General features: G+C 33.8%; 1 protein-coding gene across 10 annotated transcripts in view; it reads left to right on the plus strand.

The window, feature by feature from the left end:
• Positions 1-884: 884 nt before the first annotated feature.
• LOC110099332 (probable acyl-[acyl-carrier-protein]--UDP-N-acetylglucosamine O-acyltransferase, mitochondrial) overlaps positions 885-22,727 on the plus strand; it is a 49,474-nt gene continuing 27,631 nt past the window's right edge. For 2 of the 10 annotated variants that reach the window (XM_028698677.1, XM_020826444.2), the window contains exons 1-5: positions 890-1,462; positions 7,323-7,420; positions 7,511-7,590; positions 20,041-20,165; positions 20,699-20,807. In XM_028698677.1, coding sequence (XP_028554510.1) covers positions 1,350-1,462; positions 7,323-7,420; positions 7,511-7,590; positions 20,041-20,165; positions 20,699-20,807 — 525 coding nt within the window. In that variant the 5' untranslated portion in view covers positions 890-1,349. Of the gene's footprint in view, positions 1,463-7,300; positions 7,421-7,510; positions 7,591-15,790; positions 15,892-17,913; positions 17,939-20,040; positions 20,166-20,698; positions 20,808-22,727 lie in introns of those variants that run through there. The other 8 variants (XM_020826445.2, XM_020826446.2, XM_020826447.2 and 5 more) reach the window with 8 other exon arrangements.

A 22,727-nucleotide genomic window follows, 5' to 3' on the forward strand; every position in this document is an offset into this window, starting at 1 on the left:
TCAATTATTAGAGCCAATGGAGTTCCACCCAAAATAATAAAAGACCAAATTAAAATGACTTTCATTTAAATCCACGACACAATTTTGACCCAATTCAGGTAGTTAGGAGAGTGTGATCAAAGACAAGATTTGATTTTTGTTACAGTAAAGCATAATTGAGATATAAGAAAATACTAAGGGCTTGATAGGTTGATAAGTTAGTGTTGTAGACTATGGTTTCGTTTGGGACGGCTTTTTTATTGCTTTCTAAAATAGAGTTTTAATACAAAAATAAAAAAATTTGTACTAAAACTCCGTTTTAGAAAGCAATAAAAAAGCTGTCCCAAACAAAGCCTATATTGCTAACATTTTGAATGATCATTTCCAAGTTGGGGTATATTATTCACAAGGAGTTCAAAAGTAGATTTTTTTTTTTATTTGTGTATGGGAAGATGTATTTAAAATTTGTTCAATTTAAACTAATTATGAATTAATAAAAAGGTCTTTTTGTTTTTCAAATTACTTTCAAAAAAATTTTAAATATGTTTTACTTCAAACACAATACTTAGAAAATTTTAAAAATATAATTCTATTTTACATTCCTAATCTTTTATTTAAACAATATAATATTTTAACAAAGAGCCATTTATTTAATATTGAGTGAGCAATGATAAAAAATAGTGTTAAAAAAATTCAATAATCAACATAAAATATTTTGAGTTTGAAAATTTTGATTAACTTCTAATTGAAATAAATCTCAAAGTCTTTAAATTTAATTTTAGATAAAAATAAAATATATTTGGGGAAATAAATTCAATATTTTTTTTGGGAAAATTATGGGAATTCAATAATTTTGAATAAATAATTTTATATAAGCTAATTTTTTCTTATTCCAAATACTCGCAGAGTACGCCCCGCCATGAGCACCGGTACCAGCTCTCGCTCCCGTGCCCTCGCCCAGCAAAATATGTGAGCAGCGTGCTAAGGTTAGTGCATCATCTCCTCTCTCTCTCTCTCACTCGTTTCTCCTTCTCCTCTGTGACCATTGAGCACCTCGAGTCCACGACAATAGCAAACTTGCGCTCTCTCCGGCGAAGTCTGCACTCACCAGCCGCGCGCGGGATCCGGAACACCAGCTCATTTCTGTGACTTTCAACCACCACATCATTGGCGGTGTTTTTTCTTTGCGCTTCCGCACCTCAGTGTTGCTCTCCATCGCTGGCGTCCCATAGCGCCGTAGCTCCGGAGTTTCCCGCATCGAACATCAAAAAGTATTCCCCTTATTCACAATCGACAATCTCTCTACTTCTGTACGACCCTCACGTATCTTCACGCCTGGTGCAATATCACGACAGAAGCCCCACGATTTAATGTTGGCAACTGGCGACTTCACCGTTTTTGTCCGTCCTTTCACTCTCTCATTTCCATTTCGTCCATCAAACGTGGAAAAAAAAGTATCGCAGCCCGAAACTGAATGCCCTAGGTTAGCATTCTCCTTTAGTCCCTATTTGGCTTTATCTTGTTTCGTTGCATTTTTTGGCCTCTTTGACAGCGAAAAAAAAATATGCTTTCGCTAGTGAAAAGTTAATTGTTTTATGACTATGCATGGAATAAGCATTTAATCTATCTAAACCGTATATCTCTTTCTTTGGCTGGCTGGACTGGCTGGATTAATTTGATCTGCTAATTCACATGACCTTCCCCCTTTGAATTATTATTTGCTGCATTATGGAAGCCTTGGAATTAACTATTCGATGGCGATAGCAAATAGACTTTTTTTTTCATACATCATATTAGAAGTGTGTAATTTTTCTAGAACATTTACGAGTAACAGAGCTAAATGGTACCAAGGTTTGTGATAATGGTAGTGAACAAATCTAAAGCTATATGTTTTGATGATTTATGTAAATGCTCTGTTCTGATGAAGCAAAAATTGAGATATATAAAAATAACTAACGTAAAAGATTAGAGATTTAGGGACTTCATGAAAAGGTTGGAGCAGCTCCAATAGAAGATAAGATTAGAGAGTCGCCTTAGATGGTTTGGTCACATAAAAAGGCGGCCTTCCGATGACCTGGTTAGGAGAGTATTGGTATTAGATTTGACTTGTGTTAAGAAAGGTAGGGGTAGACCTAAAAAGACTTGGTTAGAAAATATTAGGAATGACCTTTCTTTATTAGATTTAAACGAGAATTTGACTTTTAATAGGACACAATGGAGAAAAAAAGATTCATGTAGCCGACCCCACATAGTGGGATAAAGGCTTGATGTTGTTATTGTTGTTGATCATATTAGATGTATTAGAATTGATTATAATCAAGGTTGTGAAAACCGGACCAGACAAAGAACTAGAAGAAGAAGTTCATGGTTCGACCAGGGTTCAACCGGGGCTAAACCAGACGACGTACAACAACAACAACAAGCCTTTATCCCACTACGTGGGGTTACATGAATCATTTTTCTCCATTGTATTCGGTTAAGAGTCAAATATTCATTTAGATCTAATAAAGAAAGGTCATTTCTAATATTTTCTAAACAAGTCTTTTTAGTTCTACCTCTACCTTTCTTAACATAGGTTAAATCTAATACATCTACTCTCCTAACCGGGTCATCGGAAGGCCACCATTTTATGTGCCATCTAAGGTGACTCTCTCTAATCTTATCTGCCACTGGAGCTACTCCAACTTTTTTGCGTATATGCTCATTTCATATCCTGTCTCTAAAAGTAAAGCCACTTATCCACCTGAGCATCCTCATCTCTGTAACACTTAACTTAATATTATACTTCTCTTTTAATGGGCAACATTCTGCGCTATAAAGCATTGTAGGTCTAACCACCATCTTATAGAATTTTTCCTTAAGTTTTAGTCGTACTTTTTTTATCACAAAACAAGCCCGATGCATACCTCCACTTCATCCATCCAACTTGAATTCTACTATTAATATTCCCATCTATTTCAAATATTAATTTTATTTAAAAATAACATAATAAGGACATAATCGTATCAAATATGTGATAACAAATTAAATAAAATAACAATTATGATACATGAAGCATGAATAAATACAATATTTTTTTAAAAAATAATATTAGAAAATTCATTATCATTGCCTAAAAATAGACAATAATAATTAAGTGGAAGAAGCCATCCAATTCTCTTCCCTCATATCATAATTATATATAATGCCAAATTGACAACTATTAGTAAGGAACATGACTTATTACTCATTATAGCTTCTAGCATAAGATTATGATGTAGATGATGTGCTGGATGTGAATTTTGAAAGTGAAGATAAAAGAAAAATTCAAGCTATTAGGTCATGGTTTATAACATACAACCAAATTAGATCCATTAAAAAGTTGATTGATATCATTTTTAAAAGTATTGTAACACAGTCAGAATTCATCTCAATTCATCATACCATTTTATATGGTCCTTATTTTCTAGAAATTAATTTCTTAAATACTCTAGTAGGAAATCTGTCAAGATTTAGATGAATTGTTACTTACATACCGTATAGATATTAGCTAGCCTTTTTAATGCATAAGCAGATTTGTTTATATTGCATGGGTCTGTCGGAACTTTCCAATTTTCTTATTATGTTTCTCTTCACTTCCTCAATTCTTCCCCTACACCAATTTCTTCTCTTTCAAGAACTTTGCTATAAAGTCCACCACAATACACCATACATTTGATATCAAATCACCTTTTAAATACCGACCTTTTATGAAGTGCATTTCGATATTTTTATATCATATTATTGACTTATGGCTGGAACAAAATAACATTATGGGACGAGAATGGAAGCTGGAACAGGAACATCGAATGCGAATGGGGTTGGGATAGGGTCGAATGCGAATGAAATATAGAAACAACAATATTTCAAAATACGGTTATGGAGAACCTGAGCCAGTTCACTAGTTGAGCGGTTTGACCGCAGTTTCAAGCGGTTAGATCGCTGTTACACGTGGTTTCTTTTCGGTTCAAGCGATGCCAATTATATTAAAAGCGTGGACCGGCGGGCGGGCCAGTTCCTGGTTCATTGAACTTGCCCGGTTTTAAGTGACGCCAATCATATTTTTATATTGCTTATTAAGATGCTCACAATATATATTCAAAGTAAGGTTCATTGGTGCATATTTTCCACAAATCACATAAATCTATTTGATAAGAAATGCACCAAAATAAGTAAAATTTATACAACAACAACAACATCATCAAACCTTTATCCCACTACGTGGAGTCGGCTGCATGAATCCTTTTTCTCCATTGTGTCATGTTAATAATCAAATTCTCATTTAAATCTAATAAAAAAGATCATTTCTAATATTTTCTAACCAAGTATTTCTAGGTCTACCTCTACCTTTCTTAACATAGGCCAAAATCTAACACATCTACTCCCCTAAGAGGTCATTAGAAGGCTGCCATTTTATATAACCAAACCATCTAAGACGACTCTCTCTAATCTTATCTGTCACTGAAGCTACTCCAACCTTTTCACGGATATGCTCATTTCATATCCCATCTCTAAGAGTAAATCCACTCATCCACCTGAGCATCCTCATCTCAGCAACACTTAACTTAATATTATGCTTCTCTTTTAATGGCCAACATTCTGCGCCATAAAGCATTGCAGGCCGCATGACCATCTTATAAAATTTTTCCTTAAGTTTGAGTGGTACCTTTCTATCACACAACAAATTTGAAGCATTCCTCAACTTCAACCATCCAACTTGAATTCGACTAATAATATCCCCATCTATTTCAGCATCACTCTGAATAATAGACCCAAGCTATCTAAAACGAGTACACTTATTAATGACTTGATCACTCGAAGTCACAAACCCCCCCAGTAGATCTATTACTATTAAAATTACATTACATATATTCGGTTTTAAATATACTCAAATGAAAATAAGAAAAATTTATAGCAATGAAGAAAATCTTTAAAAGATCGAAGGCTTAGGATTTATTTAAGAAAGATTGAGTATATGAGTTCAATATTTATAATTATAAAAAATAAAATACACTTTTATTCAGTGCAATTTTTACTATTTTAAAATCAATATTATTAGGAGATAAATTGATATTTAGGCTTGATAGATTTAAATATCTTAAATCTATTATATAAAAGAATAACGACACAATAATTAAAGTTACAATCAATGATGACAACAACAACAAGCCTTTATCTCACTATGTGAATCCTTTTTCTCCATTGGTTCTTGTGAAGAGTCAAATTCTCATTTAAATCTAATAAAGAAAATTCATTTATAATATTTTCTAACCAAGCCTTTTTAGGTCTACATCCACCTTTCTTAACATGTGTCAAAAATCTTATGCATCTACTTTTCTAATCGGGTTATCGGAAGGCTGCCGTTTTGTGTGATCAAACCATCTAAGGCGACTCTCTCTAGTCTTATATTCCTCTGTAGCTGCTCCAACCTTTTAATGTATATGCTCATTTCGTTCCTGTCTCTAAGTGTAAAGTCACTCATCCACCTGAGATCCTCATCTCTACAACACTTAATATTATGCTTCTCTTTTAATGACCAACATTCTGAACCATAAAACATTGCAGGTCTCACCACCATCTTAAAGAATTTTTACTTAAGTTTGAAGGGGACTTTTCTATCACACAACAAGCCCGATGCATTCCTCCACTTCAACCATCCAACTTGAATTTTACTAATAATATTTCAATCTATTAGACCATCACTCTGAACAATAGACCCAAGATATCTAAAACATGTACTCTTACTAATGACTTGATAGCCCAAAGTCACAATCCCTCAACTAGATCTATTAATACTAAAATTACACTTATATTCAGTTTTAGATCTACTCAAACAAAAATCTTTAGACTCGATAGTTGACCTCCATAATTACAATTGAATGATTAAAATTGAAAAGTGCTCCATGAGTTATATGTGATAAAAGGATATCATGGAAATTTAATAGCAAAAATAAAATTGCAAGTAGGATGGCTATGTTATATGGATTTGGTTGTTGGGAAATAAACAGTATGATGATAATTAAGTTGTGCATTAAAAAAATAGGACTATTAAGATAAATGTGTGGGAGGAATAGAACAGATAAATTAAATAATGATTATATTCGATGAATGATTTGATTGATGGGTATTAAAAATATGAAATTGAAAGTAGTCCTAGGTGGTTTGGAAATTTACAACGAAGGAAAAAATGCTCCTTTAGACAAATATTCTTAATTAGTGTCATAATTAAAAAGGAAAATGGATAGAGCTAAGGTAATATTGATATAAGTTTTTCAAAATGATATCAAAGAATATGATTAGCATGGACTGGCTCCAAATTGTTGGATAGAACTAATGATGATGATGCTAAGAAGGTTGCCTTCCGATTTGTGTCTTTTAAGTACGTTTTTGAAATGCTAAGAAGCCATGTCGGATCACTTTCAGTTTTTATTTTTTTGTTTTGTTTTGCTTATGTTTCAATATGAAATAAGAATACCTTTGATATTCTAATTTCTAAATAGTAATGTTCTATTTTTATTCAATATTGCTTAAGATAGTGATGACAGCTGTCTAGGGTGATGACTAGTGGCTAATGGCGGTGGATTTTATTTAAATAGCACCTAAATATTATTTTGGGCTTTTTCAAAAAATAGCTTGATTTATTTTCAAAACAAAAATAAAAGCAATTAAAAGACACAAATCAAACTCATTTTTCAAAAAACAAAAAAATACAAATAAAAATAAAAAAATGATTCTTAATTGCCCCCATAGAAACATCAGGATTTGCCACAATTTAGAAATAACTTATATTTAAAGTGTGTGTGTCATATCTGACCAAAGTGCAGTTCATGATAGCACAAAGCATGCTGGTTTATTTCTTGTTTATTTAGTTTATGCTAAGAAACTGTTGAATTATTTGGCCTTGTTTTGTTTTATATATTTTATCAAATTTGTTTCACGGTGATATATCTCTTTGATTTGGATCTACATTTGCTTCTATACGTTTATGCTGTGCATCATAATTCAAAGTAAAATCTATTTCTAATGGAATTTTATCTGATAACTTTTTGTATTCTATCAGTATGGTAGCTGCAAAGTTAACCGATGATAGCAAACACAAATTTTTTACTTATTTTTCCTATCATTCTATCATTTTACACTAACCTTCTAGAATATTGTTTTCAGGCTTTGCACTTCGAAGTTATTGCTCATTGATTATTATGTTTTAATGTTGACCTACTACTTGATTTGAATTTATCATTTAGCTGTTATAAGAATTGTTTGGTCTCAAGTCTTTATCTCACAAAATTGGAATTTCGTCCAGCTTTTGTTTCTTCTAATTGAAGTTGCCTAGGTGGTGCAATGTTCTCCTTAAGAGCTCTCCAACACCTTTCAATATTGAGTGGAGCCTCCTTCCGGTTGTTCATCCGGGGAATTCATGGAGGTTGTTTGTTATCCCTGTTGGGACCAAAAGAATTGATCTTTAAAATTCTCGATTCCTTTATTTTCAGCTAGCTTTTGTTTTTGCCTTTAGGCATTATTGAAGGTGGAAGAGAGGAAGCTAACTCAATTCATCCGACTGCATTGATTCATCAGAATGCAATTCTTGGAAAGGTGTCAATATCTTAGTCCCTCTTTGTATATTGTTTCTTGATACAAAATCATCGATACTTCTCATAATTTTTCATACTAATTACTTGAATTTGAGTTAGTGCTCATATTTGTCTATAACATCATCAAATTATCATCAGTTCTGTTGGTCTATGGTTATGATGCCAATTTAGATGGCCTATTTTCGTGTGAAAAAACCCCTCTTTGTTAAGGTTGAGCTAGCATGAGCCTGATTTATGTCATTGTTATTCAATCTCCATGCCTTGCTTTAGTTATACTGGTTTGTATGATGAATATAAGTATTTCAAGGGATGGAGAAATATATGTGTGAAGTAGAAGATCATGAATTGGAGAGTAAATTTTTCTACCCAAATGATACACACAACACCAAGGTAAATATGCCAAATGTGGCATAATTCAGCACTCGAGAAATCAAGTAGAGATACTATTGAAAAAGAAATCATAAAAGAGAAATACTCTTTTGTTATTCCAATTAAATGGACCAAGTCCACTTGATATAGAAGATTCAAGCACCCAAGGAAAGAACGGTGCAGAAATTGAAAATAATAGATAAATAGGAAAAAATTAATATTATAATATGATTCTGCTTTTTTATTTGGGTAATTACTAGGAATTTAGGTGCATGTGACTATTTTTTCTTGGGTTGTGAGTTGTGATTGATCCATGTATGGATAACGGATAGCAATCTGGAATTCTTTGACCTAATTCAGTGCAGGTTTGTTGTCCGCCCTTACAAGAATTAATTTATGATTGATTGAAACTCTGTTCTTTCCTTCTTGACTGATGCCCTTACCTTTACCTTATTTGAAAATCAGTTCCTGATTTTTAGGAGTCATAACTCTTTCCCATTCTGAACATAGTTTATGCCTTTCTCCTTGCTTTAGCTTAGAATTTCCACATTTCCTGTTATGCTGGGAATATATGTTGATCATTAATAGCTTGGAATTGAGGTTATCTAATTATATTTAATTACCGACTTTAGTGAGGAGGTTAATCATTTGAGATTTCATAAGGGTGTAGATCACTTCCATAATTTTCGGTTTAAGTTTTTCTTTTATGAAGTTTCTATCAATTTCGACATGCATGTCCTATCATGGTGGACAGGAATTTACTAATGCTGATTGTAGCTTGGTTGCCAGACATCATCATCATTGGTTCATTACTATGATTTTTTAGATTTTCTAGAAGTTTTATGAGTCACAATTCTTCACAAATTCTGTAGTCGTGACTCTGAATTTAGCTTCAATGCCACTTCTAGCAACAACAACTTGCATCTTACTTTTCCAATGTGACTAAATTTTCCAATATATAGAAGCAGTCACCAGAAATGGACGTACGACTATTTATAGATCCTGCCTAATAAGCATCAACAAAGATTTCAATAATGCTATTTATTCATTTCTCAAAGAGTAGGCCTTTTCCTGGTGACTTCTTAAGATATCTTAATATCTTGTAAACAGCATCATGATGTTCCTTAGTGAGGGCATTCATACAATGACTAATTATATTGACAGCAAAATAGATGCTAGGTTTATCATGGAAAAGGTAGATGCGTTTTTCAATCAGTCATTGCTATCTTTCTTTGTCCACTAGCTGCGTTCTCCTTTGGATTTAATTTTATGAATATGATCCATAGTGGTATTAGTAGGTTTACATCCTATCTTACCATTTTCTTCTACTAGTCGGTCCAGGGTATATTTTTGTTTAGAGATATTTAATATTGAAATTTTTATATCATAGACAATCTTGATCTACAATCTTGATCTTGATTTTATCCCTGGATGATTCCTTGATAAATAGTGTGTTCAGACTATCCTTGAGAGTACTCAATTTTTAATTATAGCAGTGAATTTGTTGAACTTGGAAGATCTTATCCAGTGGAGCAAAATCTCTTCAACCAATTACTAGATGGAAAATTGCTTCAGGTACATCTATTAATATCTTGAAAGATGTATGGATATTAGATAAAAGTCTTGATAAATGGCCGACTTTTATTGCGGTATTGGTTTATGATTTTCCATCAATTGATTATTTCATAGTTGATGGAAATTGGAATAAGGAATATCTAATTTTTTTTTTGGAAATTCCTTAGTTGTAGTCATCTTGTAAATTCAGATTTTTACTAATCTTGAAAGTGATTGTTTGGAGATTATGAATAAGTTCTCGAGTAAAAGTATAGCAGCTTTGGCATCTTATAATCATGAAGATGATCTTTCTGTTGTGGATTATGCAAAATGGTTAAAAAGCTTCACCTTTCTCCTCGGGTGGAATGCTTTTGGTGGTGTCTATTTAACAATGCAATTCCAACCAATGATCTTTTAATGCATCGAAGACTGTTGGGACACAACTTATGTCCTAGAGGATGTTGAAGTGGAAAATATTGAGCATGTAATGGTGAATTGTTCAAAGCTTGCTCAAGTCATTGATTTGCTTAAGTCATAGGGATTTTCGATTCCTGTTTTCTCGTCAATTAGAGATTGTAAAAGAAAATTGGAACTGCTTTCTTCGGCTAATCCTTTGATTGCAAAGATTTATCGTGCCATGGTTTATTTCTCGTGGAAGAGTAGAAACAAGTGCAAGCATGGTGATCATGAATTTGGTTTAAGCTTTATAGCTTCCAATGCTATAAGTTTTGCATCAATTTCGAACTCTAATCTGTTTGTGGACCACTGGGGTGCTAACCACCCTAATCAGCTGTCTCCTTATTGGCACCCTCCGTCCCCAGGATGGATTAAAGTCAACCTTGATGCATCTTTATGAAAATCAAATAATGGTGGAATTGGTGGATTATTTAGAGATTTAGAAGGTAGATTCTTACTTACTTTTGGGTTTAATTGTATTCATTGGAATATTGGAATATTGGAATTGATGGCATTTCAGTCCTTGAAGAAAATAATCCTTGAATGGATGTTGGATGCTAAAAGGATAATAATTGAAGGTGATAATCACAATATCGTCAAACATTTGCAGAACTCAGTAGATAATGCAGTCCGAAATGTACATAATGAAGAATGGGAGGACTTATCATTCTTGGAAGGATTTGACAAGGTTTTATTTCACTTTGCAAATAAAAACTGTAATAAGTTAGCTGATTATTGCGCTAACCTTGCTTTATTAGGTGATTTCTTATGGAATGATTTGTGTTGTAATAAGATTCCTCCATTTCTTTTCTTGTTAGAGGAGGATTGTGATAGAATTTCTATCACATAGTAGGTTGTAATAAGCTTTCTTCTTTATTAGTGCAATTTGCATTTTTCTCAAAAAAAAAAAAAAGGAATTTTAGAACATATAATGAATTCTTGAGTTTGTAGACTCTATTTTTATAATCAATGGTCTCATATTCAGGAGGTATAATCATATATACCTCATCGTCAAGTTCCTCATTTAGGAAGATATTTTTGACTTTTAGACATTTATTTGATGGAGAGTCCAATTTAGGTTAGTAGTAGTAGCAAGAGATAGTATGATGCAAATTAAATTTATCCTACAACTAGTTCAAATGTTTCTTGATAATCAATCTTGAAATTTTGAGTTAACCCTCTTGTGACCAATATAATCATATACCGGCCTTATATTTGACATAGATTATCCATTTGCACCAAACATTTTTCTTTCCCTTTGACAGAGTTGAGAGCTTCCATGTGGCATTCTTTTCTAATGCTCTCATTTGTTCATAAATAACATCTCTCAGTTTAGGTATGTTAAAGGCTTTATAGATGTTGGGAATTCACGGGCATGAAACTAAGGAGATAAGTTACCATAAAAAAATATGCTTGCTAATTAGGTATTTTGTGCAAATCCTTTTAATTTTTGTATATTTCCTTGAAACTAATTATTGTACTACTTCTGTGGGTAATCAAAATTTTGTGATCAATATCAGTATTATCTTATGATTAATATTTTGGATTTGGGTCAGACAGATCATTTTACTTAAGAGAAATGCTTTGATCATCTTTATTGGCTAAATTTTTCCCATGTTTGGCATATTCAATTCATTTTTATCAAGTGTATCATTCAGAATCTTGGGATTTTTTAGGATGTTTAGAGAATGAGATTTGGGTGGTTTAGGGAGAGATGTAGACTAAGAAAGATTTTAATAGATATTCTCATAGAACTTATATTCATAATGAAAGTTGAAATTCTGACATGAACGTTAATTTTGAAAAAGGTTGGTTGATTTTTAAAGAATGTTAGGTCGGTTGATTTTCAAAGAATATCATGTCTATATTATTATAGTGCTTTTTAGAGTTAGAATTGTGACATTTGCATCCTTATTGATTAGGCGAGTAACCAATAAAATTTATTTTATGGCTTTTAGGTCTACTTTACTCCTTTCATGCAGTGCAATGTGAACAAATATAGAGCAACCAAAGACTTTGAGTGGAATAATGTATATGAGTCTATATGCTGGGCGGGTTTCAATGAGAATTTGATGAGGTTTATTTGAATTTAGGTTTCTTGATGGCATCCAATTAATGGGGGCATGAATTGGTTAGGATAACCTCTATTTAATAATATTTTGGAACATTATTAGTATCCTAACGGATATAGTAGTGTCCATAAGGTGTTTATTTTTTCTTTCAACAATTTCATTTTATTGAGGGGTATGAACATAAAAACTAAGCAATCCCTTATTGAAGAGGATGGCGCTGAAGATTTAAATGAAAGTATTATTTTTTATTGCCGGTCTTGAGGATTACAATTGAGGTTTTTAACTTAATTTTTATGTAATAATGGAATTTCTTAATAATGCGTCATTTTTAGATGTATCATCATTAAGAAAATGAAGGAAATCCAGGTGATTCTGGTGTTATCATTAACAAACGATATAAACTGCATAACATTTGAGATATTCATAACTCAAATGGTCCCCAAGTATTACTACGAATGGCTGATAAAGGATGAGAGACTTTGTAAAGTGGGTTGTACATGTTTTTCGTATATTTTGATAATCGATATCTTTTGACAATTGATATATTTCACACTAAAATGATTGGAATTTTTATAATAAAAATAAAATAAAATAATTTTTTGAGGCGCTTAAAATTTGCATAACTAAGATAGAGATGCAATAACAAAATTGCACTCTCTTTCAGGTAGAGTATGCACTAAGCATATTTTATTTGTAATTTAGAATTTTCTTTAGCATTTAAGAGGTAGCGTCCCAACATTTTCTTTAGCATTATCAGTTGTTTTTCTTGATTTTGTATCAGAGCCCTACACAGGGTCCTGGTCGAGTACCCATTGGGTACCCACGCTTTGTGCGGGCTGGCTTCGCCCACCCACCCCCACTCATAATATTTTTCAGGATGACGTACCCACCCATACCCATGCGTTATTCGACCTTAGACGTAAAAGAAATCCTGCAGAGTATTGAAATGTAGAAGACAATAACAGAATAAAAGTATTTTCATATTCCCCAAATGCTTGTAATATAAAATACATGGTTTTATATAATGATGCAGGGGACAAGTTGTTAGAGTGCGGCACAATATGTTATATGAAGCTTGTGGTGCATTGAACTAATGTGTTAACAAGCCACACAAGTCATTGTTCGATCTGTAATAATATATCATTCACGTGAGCGGGCTTTCGACTGTTGGGCTTCTTAGTCAGTGTTGCCGGCGTCTGAAAAGCTGTTCTCAGACATGGTGCTGGCGGCCGTAATGCATAAAATAGAGTTCGTTACTAGTGCCATGATCGAGAACGTCTTGATGCCCACGAGTCCCCACCACTTCAGGACGTCGAACTCCCCGTCCTCGTCACCGCACATCTTCTGTTCTTGCAGGCTGACCTTATGCGCCATGTAGGCCGTGAACTCTAGGCCGGCTCTGACTTGCAAGCTAGTAGGGGCAATGTTGGTGGCCATCTCAAGCTCATCATCATCTTTAGGCAAGTCATCGTAAACTGAGTAGGAGGCGGTGGTGTTTATCCGTGCCTTCTTAGCCGGCGGTGGCCTTATGCCATCGTCATCTTGATCGATGACTGAATTAAGGCCATGGACGTACTTGATCATATATGTCTTCAACTTCTCCTTGGCCTCGTCAACCCAATCAGCATTGATGTTCAACCCATGCAAACACATCTTCATGACCGGGTCGAGCATCGTCGCAACGACATGGACGGGCTGGAGCACGAACTTCTACTCGAAGATGGGTTGGATGATCTCCCTGAGGGTTTATCCACCATATTGAGTACCCACCCATACCCACCCATAAGTCTATGAGTATACACATACCCACCCATATCCATTGGGTATGGGTGGGTACGTGGGTGGGTGTGGATATAGGTGCCCAATGCAGGGCTCTGTTTTGTATGCTGGAATTCACAATGTTTTGGAGAAAAGTTTAGTAACACAATTCATATCTGTAGTAAATTTGATTATAAAAAAGAGGTTGTAGGAAAGTTCAAGACAATGAGACGGAATTGAGGAACATGGAGTTTGAGATGTTGATTGTCCCAATGCTTATAATTGGAGACAAAGATCCGTTGATAGTCCTTATGGTGTAGTTCTTCGAATATGGATGTATTATGTGAAATAAAAAGACATCCCCTATCATGTGATCTGGTGCATCCGAGTCTACAATCTACTTTTCAAATTTTGAATTAAATCTATTTACAACATACATTTTTAAGCTATTATGTCGGTGCTGATTTTAAATGTGGGAGAATTTGTTTGGAGTTGGTTAAGTACCTTTTTCAGTACATCAAATTGCTCTTGATTGAAAGAAGATAGTGTAGTAGATGGTGTTTGTTTTTTATCATAGTTGGTTGTGGAGAAATAATGACCTTGTTTTCTGGTTCACAATTAGTTGGTTTTTCATGTGGCTTCTAGTTGATTTCTTTTCTGCCTTGGGATAGTGATCGCATGGAGGATTTTTTTTTTTTGCATTATAAAATTTTCATTGGCAGTAAAGCAAGCGTCGAGCTTTTAAGATTGATTTAAGTACCTTGGTCATCCATCATGATTTTTTTATAACTTTTCCCAACATACTTCAGATAACACTTCCTGAATGCATGGAAGGGTTTCTTTTCAAATAACTTACCTCAAACTTCATTAAGATTTTATTTAGACCATGATGGAATTTTGATTTTATGCCTTTTTAGCTATTTTTTTGATATTTAGTTGCATCCCTTGTCTACTTCTTATGTCATTCTTTAAAAGTACCAATTTGCTGCCAATATCCACTAATAGTATTGTAATCATAGTTTAAAAAATTGGATCAGATTGGTCAGTTCGATCGGTTCAATCGTGAACTAGTTAGATGGTTGCGACAAATCTTAAAAGTCGGCTTCGCATCAAATCGGACAGAACCATCTAGAACCGTTGGTTCAACTGGTGAACTGTTGAACCGGTTCCGATTTTTCTAGCTTAAGTTTTTTTTTTTTTTTATATTTAAGTAATTAAATAAATTAATTTAATATAAAATCTAATATTAAACTTAATAATATATATATATATATATATATATTAATTTGTTATATAATTTATAGTATAAATTGTAACTAAATATGTAATATAAGTTATATGCTTATATGTAAATTAAATTTTGATTAAAGTCAAATTTAAAGATTGAAGAGATTACAATTTTAAATTATAGAATATATTGCATGTGCATGAATTCTATTTATTTTTAGCCACAAAATTATTTTGTTACATAATTATTATATTCATTTAAATCTCATCTAAATAATTTTGATATTTATTACGTAATCCGATTTAACCTAATCAAGCCATTGAACTTTGAATCTCTCATTCTTTTGGTTCGATGGCTGGTCTGGTTTTCACAGCCTTGATTATGATATTGAGTGACAGAGAGATAAATTGAATATTGTTAAGGGTGCCTTTGATTTAATGTAACTCGACTGTATTTTCATTATTTGAGTGCAATCTTTTGCAGATATGTGGAATATGAAATTTTGGTCAATTTTATCTTTCATGATACCGGTATATTACCAAGTTATTTTTAGATCTCCATGTCCTCAATTTTAGATATTGTTTATGAGGAGGAATGGTTGCACTAGTGAGGTAATTATCATTTCCTCTCCCTTTAATGAACATCATAGCTGATTGGACTTATTAGAGATAGTTTTACCAGTTTAGATTGTGCAAAATACTAATGTGTTGGAAAAGCTTTCATTATTCTTAATGTTGTTATAAATGATTGTTTTATGGTTGAAGGTGGCATCGGTGGAGAAGCTTCTATCGAATTTCTTTCTGTGCTCAACAATTATCATGGTTAAGATAAAGAAAGAACTTTGACAGTAAAGATGGATGGGAAAGTAAGAGAACTCATCTCCAATATCATTTTGAAATTAATGCATACAGGAGAAAGACTTGTAAAACAACATAAAGGAAAAGCCAATGAGAAAGATCGAGTGTACTTTAACTCACCCAAGGAAGGAAGGGTGAAGAAATTGGAAATAATAAATAATATTTGTTCCAGAATAAGATTCTCTCTATTTTAATTTTTTTATGATGTGAATAAAATTTGATCACTATATAACAATAACTTCAAGGTTTTTGCCAATTGGGCTAGCTGCACTCACGGGATGTAAAACAAGTTTAAGAAACAATATTTTAAGATTTCCATCAGCATATAATATTGTTTCTTCATTCTCGAAGAGGTAAATACATTTGTATGTAGAGTACATTACTAATTTAAATTTAATTTTTTATCAACTGTCATAATCACAATGTGGAAGGAGCTGGAAGTGGGGCTTTGGGAAGGCAAACAGTTAACTAGCTGAATTGATTTGGTAAGCAGAACATCTTAAAGACCTAACTGCCAGACTTTTTACCACGGGAGTTGCAATTAGTGAAATTCTTGATGCTGTGGAAAATTAACTTCCGGCCTTTTTAGTAGATATGCCTAATATTTTAAATAGCTTTAAGTTATTCCAGATTATGAGTGTGTTGAGCGTCGGAGTTGGGTCGCTTGACTATTGACTTCGTTAAATTGTTTGATTCATATCTTTTGGAGTCTCTTTTTCCCAAGTAACTCTACTTGTATGGACTGTGATGTCGCTTAGTGTTCCCTTCCATTGTGATTCTGTTTGACGCAAAGATAAAAATGGTGTAGAAGCTTATGAGTTTCTCCTATAAAATGAAGGTTTACTAAGTTCTCCATTTTATTACTGATTAAATAAAGCTTTGACTTACTGAATAGCAGTTCCGTTATTACTTCCCTGTTAAGCCTTGTCCATAACAGGCTATTTTACATAAGGGTAGTCAACATTTTTGCACCAAAACTTGAACAGATCTGTTCAATACTTTGCGGGGTGGTGATGCAGAATCTTTTTTTTCTACAGTTAGGTTATCATGGTTACATCTGATGAGATCAATCCTTTCTGGCAAGCTCAAGCTTCACCTAAGCTTGATGAATTATGATAGATTTATGACTTAATTAGGGTATAATAGTTCAGGAAATGTCATACCTGTCACATTGCATGTGTCATTTTGAGTTTTCTAATAGGTTTCATAAATTATTTTATGTTATTTCAAGATGCAATGGAAGGGACAACGTAAATGGCATGTCGATACTAGCATTTGCCGCACCTGATTTCTCATGCTTTTTGTGCAAGAAAAACATGATCGCCTACTTCAATCTTCCAGGATTATAATCCGAATAACATGCTATGCTGGAACTTTTGAAAATCCAGCATGCATTTATCTCTCTATTAACCCCTAAAAGAATAGACTAGAAGATGACACAACACTGAAACCGCAATGCAAGAACATATAAAGCATAGTAGCCAGGTTACTTTTGTCTGTATGTATTGTAAAGAAAGTAATATCATGTAAATTGCAGCAAATTTTAAAGAAAAGGAAGAAAATTTATGACCATTACAGCAAGTCATAATGTCACGACCCGGCCCGGATGCTCGATCTAACGAGGCGAGTACGAAAAGTCGGACGATAGTATATTTCCATCAATATAATAATAACTCATCATCAAAAACTTTTCTATTAACTGAAGAGCCACTAAACACAAAAATTTAATTTACCTGTTGTCATTTGCATGACGTCTTATGTAAATATGTTCTTCTCTTTCTGCCATTCTTTTCTTAGGAATTACCTGAAACATTTAAACTCGTGGTTTGAGTTTACTAAATAAACTCAGTGGGTAACTATTTAATAATCATTATTATTATTCTTTAATAGGCATCGTGTTATTTTTTAACATTAATTCATTCTTTTCAATAATTTATACCTCTCTAGATAATTTCTTCAAAACAATTTAAAACATTTTATAGCTTTAATGTTTCATTCATATTTCTTTTCTTTCCATTTGCTTTGCACAGGAGCACCGTCTCAAAGTACCCGAAGGTACAACCTTTTCCATTTGATTACCTTTTCCATTTCCATAGCCTTTTCTTTCCCTTTTTCGTGCAAGCGAGTACGCGTCCCCAGCCAGTACCATGAGGGGGTGAACTCCTGAAATATTCATATATATCTTTTTTCCTTTATTTTACATTTACCATAACATTTCTATTCTATTTCATATGTCGTTTCTTTTCAATATTTCTTTAATACATACGGTATTTTCTTTTCATTCATATGTTATTCAATTTATTTATTTATTATTGGAATAATAATTACAATTACTTAGTCAGTTAATCTTTCAACATTTCATACATTGTAGTCTTTAAATTAAAACTTTGAAAGCAGAAGAATAATGCTAAAATTTGAATTTCATAATTATAATTACCCACTTTGAACTTTGGCTTCAATATATTCCAATTTCAATTCTTGCAACGATCTTACTTGTCACAATCAGATCTCCCAGAAATTCTCTTATTAACTTTGATCCTTCACCTTGCACACAAGATTAGTTAAATTCTTTGTAATCCAATTGATATTAATATTAAAATTATTCAACATAGATAACAAGAGATGTATGAAAGAAATCACTTACAAAAGAGAATTATTCTGACCTAAAATCCTTCTTTGTTCTTTCCCAAATTTCTTTCTCTTTGCTTCAATTCTCTTCCTCTACCTTTAAGAAACATATTGTTCACTTTAACGAAGTAAACGAAAGAAATTTATACAAAAAATCCGGAAGAAAATTCTACATACCTTTTTCCTTCTTTTTCTCGACCGTTTCTCTCGTTCTCAAATCTCTTCCAAAATAACACTCTGATAATGATAAGAATGAAAAGGAATTGCTATTTCTTACCCTTGAAGATAATCATTTGCTAAAATTGGAGAAAAGAAAAACGTACCTTGCTCTCACGCACGAAGCCGTCGCCGCCCTCTCTGTTTCGCACGAATGAACTGTAGCGACCCTCTGTTGGGTCGCGGCTAATAATAGAAGGCTGGCCGGTTCAGTTGAACCGGCCAAGCCAAACCGGTTATTACACATAATGCTTAAGAATTTGTTCAATGTTGTGCAAAGGTATTTAAGAGGATGGTACGCTCAGAGAATAAAGAGTGAGGAAGCAAATATTGACATGGGATCCACCTAAATTACAGTGGTCAAGATTATGTCCAGTTTGTACCCAAAACGTGTCACTAGCAAGTTAATGGTGTCCAGGATGTGTATTTTGTTGAGAATAAAAGTGGCTATGCTGAAGGACAAGCGCTATGACATTTCAAATCCTTTCTTTTTTCTTTGTTTATGTGTATGTGTCTGATTTTGACATGCAGAACTGACAAGAATTTAATGATTTGCTGATATAATACATATTTGAAAACAATGTTTAAAATTGCGTATTCGGGTATTGAGGCGTTTTTCATTCGTGAGGCGAGTCGTAAGCCTCAAGGCGTTTTGAGGCGTAAGCCTCGAAATCAAAAGATTGCGTAAAGATAAAATGATAATTTTTTTATATACTAATGAGTGAATAATATAAAACATAAAAAAAACATAAGATATGAAATGAAATCAAAATATCCCAATAATAAGACAACATGAAATATAGTTCAACTCAAAATTCTATCTTTCCCAAATCCCAGTATTCTTTTCATTAACATATAATTCAAATTTCCAAAAATAAATAGCACTGACATATCACATAAGAACTCATAAGTCATCAGCACTATCATCACTAAGGGGTTATTCATTTGAATCATCATTATGAAGAACTGCTCTCTCTCTTCCTCCTCTTCTATAGAGTCCAATGTCGGGCATTTACTTCAAGATTTATGTAAGTTTTAATATATATAGCGAGAGGCGTAAGCCTCATGCCAGTGAGGCGAGGCAGGCCTCAACCAAGTTGAGGTGCAAGCCTCATAAAAAAAACTCGAGGCATAAGCATCGAGGCATTTTTTACTAGAATTGCGCAAAGGCGGGCCTCAAGGCGAGCCTCATATTGCGCAATTTTAAACCATGTTTGAAAATCAATGTTGACCTTAATTTATGTTTCAAGTATGTTTTGTTTTATCTGATGCTAAGACAGCTTGTTTATTTATCCTTGTGCTATCATTTGCAGCGTGTTTCTATTGGTCCTTTCTGTACAGTTGGTCCGGAGGTTCAGATTGGAAAAGCTTGCCAGTTACACGCTGGGAGCCATGTAACTGGGAATACTGTATTAGGCGACAATTGCACTGTACTGAGGTGAGTTCTTGGAAGCTTAGTAGTTGTCGATGAAAGTACAGTTTTGTTGACTGATATGTGTTATCTTGGTTTCAATTGTGACACTTGCAACGGTTATTCATGCAAACTGTGTCATAAAATAGAGTAATTCTATGTAAGGCAGATTCTCACCTGCTATAACTTAAGTTGCGTTGCTCTCTCTCATCTTATGATGAGGTCGCATGGGGTGGGTGCTGAACTCCCTTGAGGCGAATCACATTTAACTATCTTAATGCTAATGGTGAACTCCCTTGAGGCGAAACTCAGTTAATTATCTTTATGCTACTAACTTCATTATTAACTTTTACCAAAAAGCTGGGTTTTTATTTTGGTTAAAAATTATCAAATTTAGGGGTTTATTATCCCCTTATTGAATTTGTACGACTATCTAGAGCTTTATGTTTCTATCTCTAAAACAGCTTTTGGAACTGGTACGCAATTTACTTGAAAAATGGAATTCTTTTTCTGATTTTATGTTTTATTTTTCTCATGGCGGAAATTGAAATGTTAGACAGTGGTGCAATAGTTGGTGCTGATTTACCAGGCCGAACAATCATTGGATGTAACAATGTCATTGGATATCATGCAGTTGTTGGTGTGAAGTGCCAGGATTTGAAATACAAGGTTGGTTAACATTAAGCTGTTAAGATATCACCTGTTCTGTCTGTTTTCCTGTTTTAGTTTTTGTTTCTTCACCTTTTCTTGTCCTGTTTCTTTTGCAATTGGAAATATCCTTTGGTAACATATTTGTGATCCTTGAATCAAATTTATGTAACTGTGTTTAGCTGTGTTTTTTTCTCAAAAATAAAACAATATTCTACATGTGTAATGTTTGAAAGCTTGACATAGATTGCTTCCTGTTGGAGAATTTTTGTCCTCAAACGGATTGCATACTTTATGATTGAGTACGACATAAAAATGATGATGTATTACCTTGAAGGGTAAAAATATCATTTCCTTATGGACTCAATGATAAAATTTACAATTTTAAACAGAGATTCCCCCATTCAATGTTTGATTGAATGGAGTTTATTTATTTCTGGGGTACAGACATCCCATAGGGGCAAGCCCCTATGGTTTGATGCTTGAGAAATTTTTTGATTAAATTAGTGGTCTTCTTTTCTTTTGAAAGCCATTTTAGACATTGGCTAAATTTGATTTTTTAGAATCCATGAAAGTCCATTTCAAATGTTGGAGAACTCCGTTTCATTCCATGGCTTTGGCTAGAAGGAGAGCCAATGGTATTGAATCCATGAAGCAACCTGATGGATCTGTTGTAACAGAACATAGGGAGATTTTGAATGTCATTTACGGTTTCTTTTAGCAGAAATGGCATGGGCAAGGCATTGTTGAAGATGGATGGCCTTCCCTTGAATCCCAAAGGAATTGTTTGGCACAATTTGCTGGAGTACTTGGTGGTGAGGTCACAAAAGAGAAAATATAGGATGTTGCGAGTTCATTTGGCCAAAACATAGCACCTGGTAGGGATGGGGTCACAGCCTCTTTCTTCAATTTCTTTTGGGAGATAGTTGGGGAGCAAGTCATGAGGGCTTGTTTGGAATTCTTTGCCAGTGGTATTATGGATCCAATTTGGAAGGAAACGGTTGTAGTGTTAGTGCCTAAAGTCATGAATCTGGATCACCCTTTCAAATTCAAGCCAATTAGCCTTTGCCAAACAATCTATAAGATTGTTGCAAAGGTACTAGTTAGCAGGATCAAAGAGGTGTTGCCAAAGCTAATTTCTGAAGAACAAGCAGCATTTGTACCGGACCGTTCAATTTCAAACCACTGCTTACTTAGTTAGGAGTTGATGAATAGATTCAAAGTATCCAAATCAACTTTGGGTTTTTTGGCTTTGAAAGTAGACATGGAGCAAACATACGACAAGATGAGTTGGAAGACCTTGGAGCTTGTTCTCAGCCGTATTGGTTTCCCTCCTAGGTTCAGTTCTTGAGTGCTAAGCTGTGTTCAAAATCCAAAGTTCTCAATCCTTATAAATAGACAGCTAATAGAGGGGATTACAACAAATTGTGGGTTCCGCCAAGGGTTCCCATTGTCACCCTTTTTGTTCATTCTCTGTTCTGCGTTGCTGTTTTCCACTTTCATCAGAACTTCAAAGAGTTGGGTGTGCCAATCCGTGCGGGGGGACCTCCTGTCTCCCACCACCTTTATGCAAACGATATTTTAATTTTTGCAGGTGCCTCTATTCCAAATGTGAGGAAGATTACATCCATTTTGGAGGACTATTGCTCGTGGATGTTGACAAATATTTTCGCACCGACTTGACCCCGATCGAGCCCGACTAGGCTCGATCGCGCTCGATCGACTCGATCGATCGACGTCGAGACAAAATCGACTCAAATTAAACTCCAATTTAATTAAATTAAATCAATTTAATTAAATTAAAATTAAATCAAATCAATTAAAACCCAATCGAACCTCGTCGAGCGTCGTCGAACCCAATTCGACGCTATTCGGCATCAATCGGAGTTCAATTTCGCAAAATTGACTCAATTGAACAAAATCGGACCCAAATCGACTCAA

The sequence above is a fragment of the Dendrobium catenatum genome, unplaced genomic scaffold (genome assembly GCF_001605985.2).
Source record: "Dendrobium catenatum unplaced genomic scaffold, ASM160598v2 fragScaff_scaffold_1119, whole genome shotgun sequence".
Classification (NCBI taxonomy): Eukaryota; Viridiplantae; Streptophyta; class Magnoliopsida; order Asparagales; family Orchidaceae; genus Dendrobium; species Dendrobium catenatum.